Source organism: Astatotilapia calliptera, chromosome 15 (assembly GCF_900246225.1).
Source record: "Astatotilapia calliptera chromosome 15, fAstCal1.2, whole genome shotgun sequence".
NCBI classification, from domain to species: Eukaryota; Metazoa; Chordata; class Actinopteri; order Cichliformes; family Cichlidae; genus Astatotilapia; species Astatotilapia calliptera.
This window is the reverse complement of record NC_039316.1, coordinates 5,251,284-5,271,376: the sequence shown is the minus strand read 5'-3', so window position 1 is coordinate 5,271,376 and position 20,093 is coordinate 5,251,284. Positions and strand designations below refer to the sequence as shown.

The window sequence follows — 20,093 nt, the reverse complement described above, 5'->3', positions numbered from 1 at the left end:
CGATGCCAACTCTTCTCATTCTGTGAAGGAAGCATTTATGGACATGACAAGAATAATGCGTTAAGATGCTTGGCTAAATTAGTTTGGCTAAATCGCTAACCACTCGGGGAATGAGCAAACAGAAGGAGCTGTGGTGTTTAATTTTAGATAAGGGAAATACATTTTACAAAAAGTAGTTTGGAAAAAGCTTTACTTTTTTTAGCTTTGATTATAAAATATATGAAATGTTTCCTTTAGAAAACTGACGTTGAGAAAGAAAAGGAGTCATGTCTAATTCTAAATGGCATCCTCTCAGACATCGATTTTAGCCGTTAATCTTGCTTGTTATATTCAACAAGGAATATTTAGACACTTTAAGAAAAGTTTTATTTTATTTTATTGTTTTGGACCTTGTGAGAATCTGATGAGAAAATTGATACCATTCCTATATCTGTATGTTAAATATGAGTCTGCAGCAAGGGTGTGGTTAAGGGGGGCCAGGGGCCTGGGGGGTACTGCCCCTGGCCATCAAAATTTCAATGTCCCCCCTGCTGCCTCCCCAAAAAAGAGGTCAGCAGTGAGGTTCTGGAAGTAAAAAATCCCATTAATATTCTCCAAAAGGGCTTTTAATTATGAGCCACATAATTATGTCGACCATCAAAACCATATTTACTATAAGCTATCACGTTATGAATTGATAGTATGCGTGTGACATCAATCATTTTATTCACAGTGCTACAGAAAACAACTACTCTACCTAATCCTGAAATAAAACAGTGACCTCTCTAATTGGTTATGTTGGCTGGTTGCTTTTGTGAAACTCCAGAAACCGCCCGAGCGGTGACTCGAGTCAGGCTCGAAGTGCAATACCACATCCATAACTGAGCTATATTTTAGTACACATAGGGGGCACTGCGTTACTGTACACACACAAACACAAAAAAAAATCCAAAGATATTACAACACAGTATTATCATTAACCATAAAAAACACTGATGATAAAAAGGATTCAATCAGAGAAGGGTGGAAGTCGTTCGCTTTGGACTCTGTTTGCAATTCATTATGTGACGAACAGTTCTTTCACCAATAAAAGTAACTACAAATGCTGTCTTGTACTTTTTGTTTTTAAAAAATTTCCATTATTTTATTTATTGACTTTTTTTCCCCAAATCAAATATTTTTCTACTCATGATTCACCCCACAGCTGGTTAGCTTGGTTCAAGGCTACAAACTCTTCATATAAAAGATTTTCTGAAACGTCAGTAGAAAAAAAATGAATGAATAATTCTTTAACTAGTGGACGTCAATTTGAGCTCTACTGTACTGTAATATTAATGCAATCATGGGTGGAAATGAGAGGGAGGGGGTCTAGCTCTCCTTATACCTCATTGTAAAGTCCATTACTCCATTACATTTTTTTAGTGTATGCTGGTTCTTGTACTGGTTCCTGTAGCCAGAAGAAGGTTAACTAGCTTAGCAATGAGCAACAGCTAGCCTAGCTAGTCTGAGCTAAGAAAACCCACCTTACAAAATCTCTAAGTTAATAAATGTTAACAGGAAATATGTATTAGTGAGCTTTAAGTTTTGATATGTATTTTAATATTTCTTTAGAAGGAACCAAGATAACTGTTTTCCCTCAGTTTTACGCGTACATGCTAACCTAAGCTAATCACCTAAAAAAAATCAACTATACTAAAGCAGAGCCATTATGAAATTATGTGGTAATACTCCTCCAAAATAAACAAACAAATAAACAAAAAAGAGACTTTTCTGTTTTCTCTTTTTTCTATTGAGCCCTGTTTCAGGATTTTGTGCATGTGTATCACAAAGGTTACAGCATTTCTAATATAGCTCGGCCCCAGACTGGAACTAATAATAAAAAGCGTATTATCCCCTTTGTATTCATCCAGCTGCAGTGAGCTCTCTCAACAAGGCTCCACCACCACAGGAAGAGAAAATGTGACACATTAGAGATTAAGCTCATTTTTCCAAACCCATAAATAATGCAGATATTAAGAGTTTTAGAGTTCACAACCTGTTCAACACACTGGGAGGCGAAAAAGAAAAAAAAGATTACTCCATGTTCACCAGTAGAACACAAAACAATTAAATTGCAGCCTGCACTGGCATTGATGTATTGAACTTGAGGAATGTATTTATCAGTGCACTATTTAACCCAGTAAAAAGATGAAGCTGCAGCTCCAAAATAATCTTGAGATCTGTGTGGTGATGAATGGGCTGTTTGGCTTGCAAGCCTAAACAAAACCCCTGGCTGAAGCTGTATTAATATTTCTAACCCAGTGTGTATGTCTGTGTGCATGTACAAAGCACCATTCTGGCTGTTCTTAGTCTCCCTATATTGTTCCTCCTCTCTTCCTGTCTCTCATCCCCCTCTCTCTCTGGCACACACACATGCAATAGCACATACAGTCTATAATTTCCAGTGTTCTAGTTAAGGATCACGCACTCATGCTCTCAGGTCTTTGTCTCTGACTGTGGGCTAGTGCCGCTTCAATGAACCAGATCTGTTTTTTCCACCACCTTCCTCTCCACCTCTACTTTTCTCCTTCTGCCTCCGCTCTTCACTCCAACCCCCTCCCACACCTTCAGTCTTTCTCAATTTCCCCTCAATTTCCCACCTTCATATTTTCCTTTGTCTTCATCTCCCAAGAGGGAGAGGGGGGGGGAGACCATTCAGAGTGGTCGTTCCTCTGATGGTCTTACAGTTAACAGGGGAAGAGTGCTGCCATTGTGACATGAAACTACAGAGACTATTTCAACGACTCGAATAACAACACATGCAATCAGGCAAAAATTACATTTCATATTTTTTCACATTTTCAACTAAAAAAACAAAAGAAAAGGAAGGAAAAGTATAAGCCTTTAAAATGAATTTTGAATACCTTAGAGTCAGTTCTAACCAAAATCGATGTGTTTTTGTTTTTATTCATACAGCATGTTGAATTTCCAGTTTAATAAATGTGCCTACTTATTTCTTCTAAGTTAATCAGAAAAATATCATATGGCTGGCTGGATGGATGATGGGCAGAATAAGATGAGGGTGAAAGTAGTAGATTTTTCCCATTTGTACCCCAAGCAATAGTATATTGTATCACAAATGCAAATATCTCGTCAGACAATCACATGGAAGAAACTTAATACATTTAAGCATGGAGCTGTGGTCAACAGGACATGCTGAAGTTCAAACTGAGCATCAGAATGGGCAAGAAACAAGCCTGGTCTGATGAGTGCATCCCTTTATGACCACAGTGTACCCATCTTCTGATGGCTGCTTCCAGCAGAATAATGTGTCATGTCATAAAGTTCAGATCATCTCAAACTGGTTTCTTGAACATGACACTGAGTTCTCTGCACTCAAATGTCCTCCACAGTCACCAGATCTCAGTCCAACAAAACCTTTTTGGGATGTGGTTGAATAGGAGATTTTTGGATGCAGCAAATGTGTGACACCATAATACCAACATGGGCCATGTTGGCAATGTTTCCAGCATATTCTTAGAACAATGCTACAAGCAAGTTTGGCAATTATGAAGGCAAGAAGGGGTCAAACCAGGTACTAACAATGTGTGGTTAGTAAAGAGTCTGGTGAGTGTATATTAGTTTATAGCTACCTTATAGCTTTCTAGTCTAAACATACCATACTAGCTCCAGCAGTTTTGTAGCAAATAAAAAGGTTTAACAGTCTAACAGACAAACCAGTCACCCAGACAGTCAGTTGCCTCAGCAGGCCACCACAAAGATCAGCAGATCATCACACTAAAGGGCAGAAAATCAGTGATGGGACGATATTAGCTTTATTCTCTCTAAAGTCAATTTTTCACTCTATTTAACTGAACCTCACTCTCTGGCTGTATCCACTTTTCTGTCATTTTCTCTCACTGTGTCTCTCTCTCTGTTATTTCACACCAACATAATCAGTCACTGTGCATCTCCCTGCCTTGTTTTGCCATAATTTCCCACGGGTGTTAGATGAGGCCTTAACCCATAATGCTTGAAGCACTTTTCTCCTATCAGATTGGATGGGGTTTTGGGGGAATTGTTTGTGTGTGAGTGTGCTGGGGGGTAGATAGTGATGAGGTCTGTTCCAGATCATAACCCTGACCTTAACCATACCAAACCTATTACCATTTCTAATCAAATGCCTCAACAAAGTCACTCTAACCTCTTCAATCTCTCTGATCGGTGGGCCAATTATAGTGCTTCTACCCCAGGTGGAATCCATAATTTCATGAAAGGGAGGGGCTGCTAAGAGAAGCATGGAGCGAGTAAACTATTTCATCCAGCCACACCTTAAGGAATAATTCAGAATCCTGTCAGAGCTTTATACTTGTGAATTCCAAAACAAAGAAGAAGAAAAAAAGAGAAAGAAACCCTAAACAATATTTTCACACGGAAACAGAACAGCTGAATTGTTAAAGCTGCGCTAATCATTATTCGTATATTAAGAAATGATCAAATTGCTGTGTGAGAAGTGAAAAGGTGTTACTTTAAAGAAGAATGCAAAAATTCCATGCAAATTCTGCATATCCCATGGACTGTAAGGGGCTCGTTTTGGCTCTTACAAGGCCATGCACAATATCTGACTCTTTAAAGTGAAACATAACCAGATTTCTCACATATATTTAAGAAGACGTCCCCTGTCAAACCAAGACAAAGCATCTACTGATCTCAGTTAGTCCTGAGATTCATGTTATTTGAATTTTTTTAACAACACCCGATAAAATAAATTACTTTTAAAAATGTGTGACTTTGGCTCTGATGCAGCCCCCACACTTTCTCTGAAGCCACCATTCGGTGGTCTCAGGCAACATCCCACCCACACAACTTGGTTGCATGTCACAAGTAATAGTCAACACTGAAGGCTGCTGTGCCACAGACGGGCACAGAGGGGCTCATTTGCAGACTAGAGCCTCTCTGGTGTGCAAGCAGAGGTATGTTTTGAAGGTAAAAAACAGATACTGGAGAGGTTGCAAAAAAACCCAAAAAACCCAACAAAACCCCACTGCAATGCTTTAACCTGAACTCGCCATTAGCAGCAAAACCTTATGAGCTATACTTATGATGTTTCCCAGTACAAGTGAAAGCTTACAAATAACACACTTTATGCACTTCCTACTGATAAAAGAGTAATGGTATATTTGCATAGACATATGGGTAACTAAAGCAAATTTCAGTCAGCACGTTTATTTTAATCGTGGCTCAAGAGTTGGCAGTTCGTCTTGTAATCGGAAGGTTGCCGGTTCGAGCCCCGGCTCCGACAGTCTTGGTCGTTGATAAGAAGTACACTGTAAATTACAAGTTGAAGGCTAGGCAGATTAGCAGTTTAGCATTTACAGTGAAATCAAACTCTATCGCTAACATAGTTGAGCTAAATCCATTAAGACTTGAAAATAACACAAGCTGCCATCTGGGCCCTGGGACAAGTTTGACTGCAGCAGGCAAGTCAATCAAATCCATTATCTACTGTGGCATTAAGCCAATCTGTGCTCTGCTCATTTCACATGAAACTGTACAGTAAAAACGAGTAACAATCAAATGGAATCACCAGTAATAATAGCTCAGGGCTCAAGCAATAGAATTGGTGGGGTAGAAATGTCCCACTAGAGATGTGTTGAATGGGGAAGGGGGGAAAAAAGCAATTTCATGCCACAATTTCAACAAATGCATCCATTGATCAAACACAGACGGGGCAGATGGATTAAGTCAGTGACTCAGGGTGGATGTTTTAACTAGAACGCCTATGATTAAATGTGTGGGGATCCCCTCATTCATCGTCTCAATGCAACTATTAGCATAGAAGCTGGAAACCTGTTTTCAACTTTCTTCAGCAATGAATTGGGTGGCTTGGAGTTTGATTTACTGTCATATTTCTACTGCAATTCATCCCGGAGTAAAAAGCCCACCGCATGCTGACAACAGGCGCATCTGATGTTAATATGAAATTGATATGAAAGCCACATTTGATATTTTTTCTTCTTCTTTTTTTCCTGCTCCTCTGTTAGATAAGCGATCCTATCTTGTTAAGAGGTTTTGTTGAACCAACTTTTTCCGTGTTTCGACTTCTTTTTTCCCCCTTGTCCCCGCTTCACCTCTTTTTCCGCGTTGAAAGACACCCGTTGATTCACTTGTGGCTCCATCTCGCAGCACATCATCGTCTTCTACAGCTCTTATCACACTTTCTCATGTCTCATCCTCTCAGTCTCTCTCTTCACCCCCGATGCCTCGCTTTTCTTCTTTTCGTCACCAAAACTTTTGGCCTTCTTTAATTTTTTTCCTCCACACGTTTTATTTTGTCGCTGCTTCACTGTGTATGTGGAAATCAAAACGTTTTAAGGCAGTCTGGATTTAGTCCATGCACATAAACAAATATGCATCCCTCATGCACACACACTTTCACAAATTTAAAAAGTATGCAGGACACCCTCCCACACAGTACCCCCTCCCCACCCCGACCACCAATAAATGACTGACAGTTGGTGCGTGTGCAGTTCTACGAGCCACTATCTGTGCGTTGCCCAGGGGGGTGGCTGCATCTTTTATATGACACAGTGGACTTTTCTGACACTTAGCTGTCTGAGAGTGTGCATGCATATGTGTGAGAGCGTGAATATGCGAGTGTGCGTTCGCAACATGGTGACAGTTCTCTCTCTCTCTCTCTCTCCACAGGCTCCTCTCCAAAACTGTCAGGGATGCCACATCAGAAATCTTTTTAAAGATTAATTTTATGGCATTGCTGCTATATTAGATAGTGCAGCAGCGAGTGACAGGAAGGATGGGACTGTGACAGACTGATATATGGTATGAATCTTGGGCTTAAACTCAAATTACTGTCAAGACAGGATGTACACCTTATCTTGCCTCTGGGGCTCCACGGGGGCCTCGTGGAAGGCAAAGATACACGTTAGATAGAAAGTTTTATCAAACACAAATGTTAGAAAAGCCAAAAAAGAAGGCTTCACAGAAAGGCAGACACAGTTATTTAGCAGAAATTTAAACATAAACAAATATAAACTGTCTGCTTATAATACGCAATTCTAATACATCTGAAAATCAGCTTGTATAAAGTGAAAACATCCATAGGTGTGTTGTTCTAGGATTTGTACACAAAAACCTGCCTCGTGCTGACATATGTTAGCAGACATGCATCAGTGTACTGTGTGTCTACTTGGAAGCAGCGTCCAAAATGAACTGTTTGACTCAGCAGTCAATAGGAGTGGTTAAAAAAAAAGCATCTTTTTTTAGCTCAATAAAGTAATTTTTTTTCGGCCTTGTTTGTGTCACATTCGTATTTATTTCAGTACACTGATTTTAGATAACCAAATATCTAGTTGAATATTAACATAAAAAGAGGCTAGAGTGAAATTATTTCAATATTCATTCATTAGTACAAGCATTAATAGAACCAAAGACACGTGGATCTCAAAATTCTACTTATCTGTTTTTTATGTGCCATGTAGAGCCTAACACTACACGCCTAACACGCCGACTCTGGCAAAAAGTAATTAAGTCACTGAAGATTAAAGTGACGGGCTGTTCATGCATCTGTTTGTCTACTTAGGTTTCTCATTGCTCAAGAGTTGTCTGCCATATTGGATGTGATACAACAACTGTTTGCTAGTGGAAAATGTATATTCCCCAACTTGCTTGCTGTGTTTCCTGGATGTTGCTAGCTGTTGCTGGGTGAAAGTGGTTGCAAAAATGGTGCTGCACCGAAAAACCTGGTTGCTAGCAGATAACCACGGTTGACTGCAGGTTTTCGTATTTGTCAGTAAATATTTGTTAACTACTAGATGAATAAGTGCGATGCAAACTAGAGATGGCGAAGTAAAAGTTGTGCCTCAGCTCTTATGCTGCACCCAGTGTGTTTTCGAACGGTGCCACTTTTACTTGCAGATGAATGGTCTCTATGCCCATTTTGTGTTGCACTCTTCAAAGTTTCAGTACAACTCAGAGATAGCATTTGTGGTTTTTGCCACTTATTTGGAGAATACATATTTTTTCCTAGCCACAGATGGTTGTCACGGGATTACCGCCTGGTCTGTAGGCCTGTGTGACTCAAACTTTAGCAGTCATCTCCCTACAACTGCCATTCACCTCCACCATACACTAGCATCCAGTTGGGGAATACTCATTTTTCCTATTACATCCAATGGTTGCCAGATGGCTACAGACCAGTCTCTGAATGAGTAGTGCCTTATTCACTTGATCCTACGTTGTCACCATGATTGTCACATGTCCAACATGGTGGACAAGTTAATGTCATGTGGTTAGTACTCACTTGCCTGTGAAACCTCAACACATTTGCACTGTTTGCCTGCAACAAACAATCCTGATGCAGGCAAACAGTCAGGCATTATTTTACACAATGCAAAATCTCAAGTTCTGAAAGCAGCTTCCTTCTGTGACCGGTGCCAAATTATAATGGCTGCTCTGCCATTATAATTTGATCTAATTCCTAAGTCCAGTAACAAATAATTCATTCTACATTTTAAGAATCGCTTTACACCAATATTTTAAAAAGAATAATATTGTTTAACCCTAACCCTAAAAAATCTGGGCATGTCCCCAATTAGTCTAAGGCTACAGGTTAAGATGTACTGTGTGAATATCCCACTACTTTGCATCTGATTGGCTAATATTCACTGCTTGGCTATGTTTATGGCTAAACGGTTAGGGCTGGTAAAAAAGCCAAACTCTATCACAGAAAGAAGAGCACAGTAGCATCACCCCTGTTAATGACATCGTCCTAGCGTTTTGTTAGTGTGGCAAAGACAACCTTTTGAAATTTACTCAAAGAATCGGAAAACATACCCCACCTGGTCCTGGTACAATCTAATATTAGATTGTATTAAATGGTACTTGCTACTATTGGTCAGAATGGATAAAGACCATCATTGGCTTGATTGCTCACACACTGAAACAGATACCTGTAGAGTCATGTAATATGTAATTTTTCTTGGTATTTTATAGACAAAATTCAGTTCAGTTCAGTTCATTTTTATTTCAAACATGTGCCTTCACAATCATTACAAAATATGATTCCATTATTTGTTTGAAAAGGAGTAGGCAGAAGTATTTACTTATTTGCAGAAAATAATGCAACCGTTGCTGTCTCTAGATTCATGAAAGATCAAGGAAGGTCAGCTTTGGTCAACATAAATGAGAAGACTTAGAGGATGTTCAGTTTAGTTAAATAAGAAGGAGAATTTTTTAATGTAGTATCAGTGCTTCCCATAGGCCTGAAAAATAAAGCTAACATATCAAAGGAGGCAAACTGAAGTTTCTCTCAGTGCCAATTGAGGTTGGTTCCAAAAGGGAGTCAATGCCCATAGACTCCATTCTAAAATGGCCAACTTTACAGCATTAAAATTATATTTACAGGCCGCAAAAAAAAAAAAAAAAAACTAAAAAAAAAAGAAAGAAAAATCATTTTCTCATCCCGCAGCAACTCTGAGTGGGGTCATCCACCTGGATAATTGAGTTAGGCAGCCTATCAGCATCTGCTAGGCCTCATCCACTCTTCACTGTGTGTGTGCTGCTGGAGCATTTTTAATGGATTGGCTGGCTAATATTATGGCTTGTTGTGCAGAACAGACCATCCAAAAAGCGTCTACCTTGGATTTACTGGGGGAAATACTAGTATTTTATCAGTCTGTTACTTTAGCCAATAACATGGCACTCCACTCTTTTAGTTCATAAAGCTTGGCTTCAAAAAGCCAGCATAGCAGTAACATCTCAGTGATTCCTAGCATTATACGAGGCACAGCATTGATTTTAATGAAACAAACACGCTGGATACAACTGCATTTCCATTAAATATGGGTAACTGTTACGGCCCTAGCTGGGCCTCCTGATACTGCCCTTGTGTGGGCGTGGTGTTTTTCTCCGCCTCCTCCTCTTTTGCTCCACCCCCCGTCTCTCTCTTGCTCTTCTCTCTCCCCAGGACACAGCTGCTGCTCATTGGACTCATTTACCACCTGGGCCCAGTCAGCAATCACCTCTCGGAGGTCATATAAGCTGGGGATGAGCTGTGAGCAGTGTGTGGGGTGTTCTCTGGTGTCTCTGTGTTGTGTGTGGTTAGCCTGCTCAAAGTGTGGAGTTGTGGAAACAGCATAGCTGCTTTGCGTGAGTGGTGTGGGCTTGTGGGCCCTGAGAGTGTTTCTTTGGCGTTATTGGTAAGACGGCGTTGCCGGCCCTTTAAGTTAATGTTAACCTGTACCATTTTGTAATAAAGTTTTATTGATGCAGAACAACTCTGTCTGTTTTCCTTTTCATTCTGATTCCGGACTCATTTGTTACTGGTCCCCTCACTCATATGCCTAGACCCCTTCGGGGGGAACGTAACAGTAACCTTAATCTGCTGATGAAATCTGTGTGATACTGTTGAAATCTCCAGAAGAAGAGAATAAGCCAGCTGTCAACTGCTGTTCCCACCGTTAATAAAAACTGTCAAGCTCAAAATAATTCAGGAATAAAAAAGTGAGTTCCCCCTAACTTTGATTTACGGGCTTGCTGTGTGTTTGTGTGTGCATGTCTGTAAGCGTGGGACAATGTCAGTGAGTCATCGCTGACGTGCACCATGCTCCCACAATGTCCTGTTAGCTCTCAGTGTCATGATGTCTCATCAAACCCACTTTGCCGTAATCTCAGTCATGATAATGATCTGCCTGTTCTTTCAGCGTCTGTCCATCTGGTTGCCTGGTTTTAGGACGTCAAACTGAGCTGACAAACGCGGACACCGCCCACCCATCCACCCCCACCCCACCCCCATCCACCCCAACCACTCGGTGTCTCTCCTACTTTTCCACTCACTTTCATGGGGGTTTACTTTCCTTATCAAGAAGAAATGTCATGGGCATTTGGCAAATGCCATACCTTTACAGGCCTAATATTTCTGACTTTTCCTGCTGTTGTACTACAAAACACCAAGAACATTTGCAGTTAGCAGAACATCAAACAGCCTGTGTGCCGTGCACCACATGGTTAAAATGAAATCTGTCATCAGGAAGGAATTGAGAAGATTCGATGCCTTTGCCTGCAATATTTCCCCTAGTTTAAAACATATCATGCAGAAAAAATATATAAAATGAAGGCAGGCCCCTAAGCGCACACTTATTTCCCTGATAGGCTGATAAACGTACAATCTGCATATCAAGTCTATTAATGGTTAAAACTGAGTGTTGGGCTGAAAAAAATGACATCAAAGCTACATTACAAATCCAAGTGTCAGTGATAACATAGCGTAAATCAAAGGACTGTCACCCTCTTTCATTTGGAGACGCCAGATGGCTTTTATGAAGAAAAATGCAGCGTGTCACAATCAGTTTTGTCCCGTGACCCCGCAGTAATGGTGTGAGTGTATAAAGTAATGGGCTGTACACAAATCCCTGCCCTGTATTGTCCACTAATAGGAGTGCCTTCTCAACAGGGCCACGTTTCCCCGTGTCTCTACAAAAGAAATTTGAAGGAGGAGGGGGAATGAAGAACGAGGCGAGAGATGAAGATGTGCGAGACAGAAGAGGAGCATGGGACTTTGGAAAGCAACTTGAAAAAGACTTGATTATAGGGTGAGCAGAGGGAGAGGAGGGATGACTTACATGGAGACAGAGAGAGTGAGGCGCAGGAGGAGGGAGAGAGAGAGACTGAGCGAGAGAGTGGCATTGAGAAGCAAATGAGAGAGAGAGTTTCAAAGAAATTTCATTTATATCATGGCATTCTTGAAGCGCGTGCCAACCTCAGCCTTATCAAATACCGACAAGTGGCAGCGTGATACATAAATAGAGGCAGCAGGAAAAGAACATGTCACGATGATACTCATCTCACTCTCTGGTAAATATACTGTACAAACCATGTATTATTGATACACTCGTATTCAAATCCGAGCTTGAAGTCTGTTTTCGCTGGGCTGTCATGATATTATATCAACTTTTATCAGCTGCTGGTTGGGATCCAATTAAATCTGGCGCTAACATCTAGTTTCCCTCAGGGTGATTAAACCGGAGAGTGTTATAGACCAGGAAGCCCACAGCTGACCAGCTAAAAGGTCAGCTGGGACTCCTCTACATGTGGAACTGGTTATTCTACACACCTGCAATCCACTTTGCAACCCACCTTCATCTCCAGCCTCTATATATATAAAGGCAGGGAGGTGCATTGCCTGCTCTGAGGCCATTTACACAAAGCATGAATTTCTGAGTTTTTAGGATGAGAACTTCTCCTTTAATGCAGCGGTCCCCAACCTTTTTTGCCAGTTAAACCAGTACAATACCAAAAAACAGAAAATTTATTCATAAAGACCCAGGGAAACCGAGTTAACGATAAAAACGATGTTTTAAAAAAAGGATAAAAACTGGTAAAGACCCTGAAAACCATAAATTTTACACCCAAGCCTCAACTCTCGTGGCCCAGTACCGGCCCGTGAGTCACCCGTAGGTTGGGGACTGCTGCTGTAATGTATATACACACCAAAACTCAGCACCAAGCTATCAAACCAGCATCAGAAACAAGACGAGCTGGTTCTGATGTTTCTAAACAACAGAAAGAAAAACTGAGATTCTGGGTTCATCTAATCCTCCCGAGAGGTAAGAAGCAGGGAGAATTTCATGGTTTGGTCCAGGAGTTGAAGTTATATCGGAGCTGCTTTTGTACATATTTCAGGGTAGTTTAAGCTCTTTGGCGGAGTTGGGACCACCTCTGAGGAGGCAGAGAAATAATTTCAAAGCTGACTGACCCTTACCTGCGTCTAGCTGTGTCTGAAGTAAAACAGTATTATATTACTATTTGTATATTCAGTACCGATGAGTGTTTTGAGATAAGAGCGCACTTGTTGCCAAATGCAGTGATCTGATTGGTCAGATCTGTTTATTTGCATCTGAAAATCTTTAAAAATCAAGCTTAATCTTAAAAAGCAAAATGCAGCACGCCTGCATTAAAGATAGATGAATCTGAAAAATATTTTTAACATACAATATATTTGTACAGATTTACAGTTAATGCAGAAGGGATGAGAGGGTCCAAAACAGAACCATACCAATATAAATCAGTATAGATGGAAGTATCCAAGTTAAATAGCTTTGGGGATTCAGTGGTTGCTGGAAGTTGAGAGAAGTTTATGTTGGGACCTGCTCACTTCAAGTCACTGAGCATAATTTACCTCCCACTGTTCACCACATCGCTGCAAATCACTTCCAGTGTTTAAAGCTGTTTAAGATCTTAATTTTGTAAAAAATTTTGAGGCCTGTTGCCAAATTTGTTGTTATTCTGGCGTTGACTACCACTCACAATGCGGGGGTACAGAAATTAGTTTTCTTATGTTTTAAACTGGATGTGTACACCTGTGGAAACAATATCAGACTTGTACTTGTTTTACATGTGGACCAGAATAATAATAGCCCTCAGGTCAGAAATTAAGCCTCAGAACGGTTGGTGATGGATTTATATCTCACACTGTATAACAGCTGGTGGAGCCGATCGGAGGAGAAGCGGGACTTTGTGGTTTTCTCTGCTGCGGTAACTGGGTCAAGGAGGATGTGTCCTTGAGGCACGTGCAAACTGTTCTGGTCATAAAAGCAAAGCTGTTTAGCATCTGGTTTGTGTGTGCTTCTGTACGATTGGTCAGCGGGTAATTGATGACGGTATTGCTAATTAACTGGCTGCTTTGCCCTCATTAGAAACCAGATGTGTTGATTTTGGTCAGGAGAGCTGAAGCCTTTTAAATGACTTTATCTTACAGAACACAGACTAATAATTTTAACCCAAAGAAAAGTGATCCACACTATTTATTTTGCTGTGCCATTTCCGCATGTTTCTACCTTCCACTCTATCCGTTTAAAATGACAGACTTGCTCGTTTTTCCCGTGTGATAAAAACGAAACCCAAACAGTAGTCCCCTGTTCTCTCAGTTTCAGTGGTTTCTGTTACAACTAGGCCATGGGGATATTGAGAGGTATATACCAATCAGCCACTGACCCACTGTCGAATGCGGTGAATAAAATTTATCGCCCTGCTATTTGGATTTCTGAACAGAAGGCGGATTTTAGACAACTTTCAACTCAAAATTGAAATGTGTAAAAATTTGTGAAAAAGGCTGAGAGTGTAGACTGTGTGCTTGTGTGGGAAGAGCAGAAACGGTATGAGTATATGCAACAAGTACCAGATATAAAAGAAATTGTACTCCCAAATATCATTAATTGATTGATGGATGACTGATGGAAAAACCAATAAGATGTAGATTAGAACAGATTAAGACAGATGGTATGAGGCGGCTGTAACCGCAGTCCTGTGTCAGATATTAAACTGATAGCAAGCATGTTGTGAAACTGTCCAATAAAATAAGTAAATTACAGAGAAGTGAGGCAATTTTTTTTTTTCAACAGCCACACACCCGAGTGTGTAATCAGCAATAATCAGCACTCACATCAACTGATTTCTTCTGTTTATGGAAGCACTGATTAGCCTTAATAAATCATCGAATCTGATAAAATACATTTAAATCAACAAATTTGGAGTTTAGATAAGGCTAACTTTTGAAAAACACATCAAAAAGAATTTGAAAACCCTCCAGTCATCTCTAATATTTATTAGTGGATAATAGCAACATAGTGATTTTAAAATCAAACCAATGACGGCTGAAAGGAAATAATTTCACTACAATGCAATGTTCCACTAAGAAATCTTTGGTCTTGACATTCATGCACATTTTGCTTTGGCACATACCACCAATCTCACCACTGTTGCACTCAAAGTACCCCAACACTCCATATAGCAGTGCTCCCCAATGGCCGCTGCCTTCCCCTAGCGGGACGATATATCCTGGCCACAGAAAAAGCTCAGCAACAGCTCAAGAAACATAACAAACCATCCAGCCTTGCCAGACCCCAATCGATCAATCAGTCAACCAAGCATCTACAAAATGCACTGGAACAAGCCCGATCCGCAGAGGCCAAAATCCATGTTTCACAAGACCCAAAGGGTGCCAGAGACTGCAGGACATCCCCAGAAGAATTACAACTAGCTTGGTGACACAAGGGGAACCAACGTACATGTAATGGCAGACGGTTTTAAAGTTGATTAAACCCTCACAAATAATCAGCTTATTTAGTGAGTTAATTCTTTTCTTAATATTTGTGTGACTCATATAGCATGCTGGGAGTAAACAAAGCCATATCTAAATGCAAAAAATAAAATAAAATAAATAATAATAATAATTAAGTTCCCTACACCACTTGAATGTGTGTTATCAGATTTATATCCATATTTTGCAATGGTGCTCCCTCCCCTCTACGTGATGGTTGAGAGGTGCTTCATCAGAGGCGGAAGTTTGACCGAGGTCCTGGTGGTGATCGTCTCTGCTGAGACCCGGGACAGCAGTACAGTGCTGAATTTCAGTTAACCTGAAGGAGAAAGGTCAACCCTTTCTCCTTCAGGTTGAGGGATTTTGGCTTAATACATTTTCATGGGACTGCGTTCAAACTTTGTGAACAAGTAAACAAGTTTGAGAACACGTTACCCAAATGAACAGTGTGGCTCAAGTCACTGTGTCTAACCTGTGTGTATAACACAATATGTATTTGGGCCTTTTTTTGTGTTAACGCTGGCACATTAAGACTTGACAAAGAAAAATGTTCTTACTCTGGACAGGTCTCCAACCTCCAGGTAAAAACAGATGATGAAAACGTTCCAGGTCATCCAGACTACGAGCCAGGCTGCATACTGCGGAGAAACAGGCAGAGAGATACGCAGAGAGGAAAGTGAGATGCCGACAAGACTTGACAAGCCTTTGTTAGAGAATTTAAAATGCATCTTCGTGTCTTGCATTGGGACTGGGTGAGACGGAGAGAAAGACAGAGGGCGGCTTCACTTTTGATGTCGTTGAGATGCAAAGAAACAGAAACAACGGCAAATAGTACAACAGATCACCTGAATCAAACCAGACAGGAAGAGAAAATGGATAGGGGTGTTGTGTGTATGTGTTTGTGCAAGTTATAAGAAAGCGAGAATGATTTTACAAGCTTCGATACAACTTTCAGTCTCTTTCATTAACTGAATCTTCTTACTAAACCTTGTGTGTCTACTTGAAGGTCTTCTGATTGGATTAATACAATGTGGCAATGTGAAGGGGAGCTTTGCACTAATCTGCTAATTCCTCCTCAAAAGTTCTTCCTACTCCCACTCTGTTCACACCATCTTTTTACACACACACACACACATATATATATATATATATACACCGATCAGCCACATCACCACCTCTAACCTATTAGAGCGTGAACATGGGACCTCTGGAGTCTGATGGCACCAGGATTCTGGTATAGACTGGGTGGAGCTGCTTTACATTTGGCTTCTGTCTGCACATCCCACAGAAGCTTGATTAGACTGGGATCTTGGGAGTGTGCAGGCTCTGATAATGCCTTAGGTCCTTGGGTTCTTTGTTTTAAAAAAAAAGTTTTGCTAGCAATGTTCCAGGTTTTTGATTTGCTATTCAATTAAACAGGAGAAAACCCAGGAGTAGTCTGAAAGCCAGAAAAATGAGGTTAAAATTGGTCCATACAAATAGATTTTATGTATTTAATGTCTGTTTAAAACCATTATTCAAACTCTTTAATAATCAAATTGTATTTTAAATCCCTTAAAAACACGTCTGCAACACGGCGGTACAGTCACATGGAAAACAAAGTGTTCACTGTGCAGTCCTGTGAAAAACTAATTACACTCCATAATTCTAGCTTGTAGAAGCACCTTTAGCAGCAATAAGTTGAAGTAATTGTTTTATGTATGACTTCATCAGTCTCTCACACTGTTGTGAGGGAAATTTTGGACCACTCTTCTTTACAACATTGCTCGAGTGCCTTGAGGTTTGCGAGCATTCGTCTATGCACTCCTCGCTTAAATTTCTGCCACAGCATTTCAATCAGGTTAACTCGTACTAGGGCACTGCAGCACCTTGATTCTTTTTTTCTTCAGCAATTCTATAGTAAATGTGCGAAATGCACGTGTCAAAATAACATGAACATGAATGCCTGGAACCAGATTTCCCAGCAACACTTTACATTGTGATGAGATAATCAGAGTTATTCACTCAAACTGTCAATTTTAATGTAGTGGCTCATCGGTATATAAAATAAATACAGTACATGGTCTTCCATCAATCTTGCATCCACCAGCAGATGCGTTTTTATTAATTATTAATGCAAACTGTTTAAATTTTCTCTGTTATCCATTCAAGTGGATTTCATAGTGCATCCTCCAGGTATGAATGAAGTTTTCACTGTCCTGAACTTTTTTTTAATGAAAGGTTGTGAAAACATCAAACATACTACTTATATAAGTTATAAAGCTTTAAAAAGAGAGAGAGCAGAGTATACGTAAAATGCTTGTTTTGAGTGCAAAACTCACCCCAGTGACATATCTCGGCCTGAACTGAATGGTGCCAAAAAGGCCCAGGATGACAACAATGATGTGCAGGAAGTTGGTCAGGATGGGAGCCCACTGGTATCCCAGGAAATCTATCACCTGGCGCTCCAGCACACTGACCTGATAGAAAAAAGAAGCAAAGGAGTGAGATTAGACGCAAGAAAACAAAGGCATGTTTTCTGTAAAACATTTGACTGTTAAAGGTAAAACTACCAACAGTGACAGAAATGACATAAAACTCTAGTTACAGCTTTGCAGTATGGTACACCTCTACCAACCACGATGGCTTTTCAATAAAAAAAAAGGTATTAAGTGTATTTATGTTTGGGAAATGCACTGTAGACACGACACTAGTGATCCTTCACCCACAGAAAGCCACAAATTCTAAAACACAGATGCTTTACAAGCATCTTGAACCCCAGCAGGACCTATTAATCACCACAGTTTGTAGTTTCATCAATCAGTCTTCTGACCATATGGTCATGACCTTTGTTCCTAAGTAATGGTGTTGCAGAATAAGTGTTTTTACACAATGTTATGATGTCACATTGAAGATGATGCCCTTCTGGATCTAAATGATCCGACTTAGTGTTTTCACCCGTCTGGACATTTGAGAGAAAATTGTGTCATTATCCTTGAAAAACTTCCAAAAACATGTTTCATAAGCCCACAGTGAGCTTGCCCCTTGACTGCCACGTTCAGATCCGTTCATTCTTGAGTCCAAGTCAACATTTGTGCCAGATGTAATTAAATCCCTTGCAGCTGCTCCTGAAATATCACTTTCACGAGACAGCAACGGACATGAGATTACTGGGACCTTGGTCTTTTGACCTCTGACCACAAAAATCTAATCAGTTCACCTCTGAGTCCAAAGTCAACGTCTGTGCCACACTGGGAGAAACCCGTTTAAAGCTTTCAAAAGGACAGCTTGGCATAGAGATCGGCACCGTTTTTCCAAATTATTTCAGACATGCTGTGAAACCTCAAACAACTGGTCGACCAACAGAAAATTAATCATTAGTCATTAATCATGTCTAACTCCCTCAAATGTAAGGATTTGCTGTGGTTCTTTGTTAAATGCAGAAAACAATTTTGCAGATGAATCGCAGCCTAACTCTGACGTAATATTTGAACTAACGGTGGCTGTTTTTTTTGTTTTTTTTAATTCACCCCCTTTCTTCAATCAGCTGATTTTTCTGTCTTCTTTACACAGATTTATTTGGGACTCTTAATGATGAACTCACTGATGGGTCTGATAGGGTTAGAGAGGTCATTTATCATAATAACAAATATAAAATGCTTTGTCATAATGAAGTAAACTGTAATCAGTTATACATGCATTACTGTTAAGCTCTCAGGGCTGTGTGTGTGTGTGTGTGTGTGTGTGTGTGTGTGTGTGTGTGTGTGTGTGTGTGTGTGTGTGGTAGAGCCAGTGAGTCTGGGGGGTGAGGGTTATTATCATTCAGTCACTGTAGGCTCATGCTGAGATAGTTAATGAAGTTAGCACAGCGTATGATATGGCACTGCTAAATATATTAACGCACACAGACAAAGACAGGGACAGGGAGATGGTGAGGGGGGAACAAAGAGAGAGCATGAGACAAAGAAAAGGTGTGCACTAAAAAGAAATAGGAAAAAAATATAACATGAAAGCTAAGGATGCCATTATTAGCTTCATTTAGTGCAAATGAGACTGATATTTACTGTTCTACGCTCTCAGCTAGAAGAGATTACACATCATCGACTTACATATCAAATCAAGGGCTTCATTACCAGCCATGACTGTGTAGCTGGTATTGTTTTCAGCTTGTGAGGCTGCCTGTCTGTGAGTGTCTCTCATTTAAATGAATACTGTAGCAGGAGGTAACGCAAAGGTGGTCTGTCTGCACAGATTTTGTCAAGATAGCATTGCAACCCTGCAAAATACTGTCCCGAATCATTATGGGTGTGTCGTTGAGTTTAAAATGAACTTTGTTTACACCTGATCTCTTCTCACACACATGCAGGCAAATTTCTGGACGGCTGAGTTCAGAGTGCCCTAAAGGTAAGCCATACGGCAGCACTACAGACAAAGCTAGAGACCGTGTTGAGCTGGGATCACACCAGCAGCGAAGCCTGGGTGTTCTTGGACAAAAACCCATTATGAAAATATTACATGTTCGTACATCAACTAAAGGTGTAGTGTAGTGGTTTACGCATTTGCCTAGCAAGCGAAAGATCCCCAGACGTGACACCAATCTCTTTGGGGTTGCATCAAACAGGGCATGCGCTGTAAAAAGAAATCTGCCAAATGAAACATGTAGACCTGCTGTCTGTGGTAATCCATGTGAATAACAAAGCAGCTGAAAGGTATCTGATACAGAATATTTAATATAAGCATTAAAAATACAAATGATTGTGTAACCATGGTTGTTTGTTTGTTCGGTGTTAATGTTCTAGCGCTAGCATGAGGCTATGAACCCATTGTGGTACATTTTTGGCTGCACCAAAAGCCTCTTTTGAAATATACTTTGGTCATTCTCAGATCATCTCAGTCACTTGTACTTTTGAAAAGCTGAAAAAGAGCAACACTACTGGGAAACGTAAAAATGTTTGCCTTGAAAGTAAAAGTTGTGATTCAATTGTGTTCCAAAAGGTGCAAGTTTTACTTTGAAGAAACTTTTTGCAGTTTCTTTCAAATT

General features: G+C 40.3%; 1 protein-coding gene across 1 annotated transcript in view; it reads right to left on the bottom strand.

The window, feature by feature from the left end:
• The window catches only part of nkain2 (sodium/potassium transporting ATPase interacting 2), a 102,117-nt gene that overhangs the window by 31,106 nt on the left and 50,918 nt on the right, over nucleotides 1-20,093 (bottom strand). Inside the window, exons 2-3 of the mRNA XM_026193855.1 lie at nucleotides 17,395-17,532; nucleotides 15,631-15,711 (exon numbers count right to left, since the gene is read on the bottom strand). Of these exons, the coding sequence (XP_026049640.1) occupies nucleotides 15,631-15,711; nucleotides 17,395-17,532 (219 nt within the window). The remainder of the gene's footprint in view (nucleotides 1-15,630; nucleotides 15,712-17,394; nucleotides 17,533-20,093) is intronic.